The sequence below is a fragment of the Populus alba genome, chromosome 19 (assembly GCF_005239225.2).
Source record: "Populus alba chromosome 19, ASM523922v2, whole genome shotgun sequence".
Classification (NCBI taxonomy): Eukaryota; Viridiplantae; Streptophyta; class Magnoliopsida; order Malpighiales; family Salicaceae; genus Populus; species Populus alba.
The window spans coordinates 22,026,038-22,026,574 of NC_133302.1; the positions used below are offsets into that span (position 1 = coordinate 22,026,038).

General features: G+C 44.9%; 1 protein-coding gene across 1 annotated transcript; it reads right to left on the reverse strand.

Annotated features, from left to right (window-relative positions):
- On the reverse strand, positions 1-537 carry LOC118044195 (uncharacterized). The gene has a single exon (XM_073406629.1). It carries the CDS (start codon positions 535-537, stop codon positions 1-3), a length of 537 nt encoding a protein of 178 aa, XP_073262730.1.

Sequence of the window (537 nt, forward strand, 5' to 3'; positions counted from 1 at the left end):
TTAAGCATCCCTGAGCAATACCTTGATCATGGATGCATAGCAACCTCGAGAACCGGCACTTGATCCACGACCAAGACCAAAGCACAAAGTAGAAACAGGAGATTCACATTCATTCCCACGATCCCGATCGTTAAGATGATCCAGCATTGTTTTTCTTGAATCAAAATATTGTCTTGGGCTTGGTGATTCTCCATGACAACTTCCTCGAGACTTCCAGACCTTCGTTGGCGAAGAAGGCACAGAACATGTTGCTGACCATGAAGATATTGATAACTGCGACGAAGAAGAAGATGAAGAAGCTGGTGATACAGGCAGGTTTGCTTTTCTTGCAGAACGTTTAGGTAAAATAGAGTCCAAGAGACTGTACTTAGAGAGCTTTTTTGTTGGTCTCTTAGGGTTATTGTAAGAGTAGGACGGCGGAGGGGTTAGAGGAGGAAGAGGGTGTTCTCTGAACTTGATCTTAGGAGTGCCTGGTTGAGACTCCCAAGTGAATGGAACTGCAACAGATGCGCCAACATGGTAATCTTCTGTGCTCAT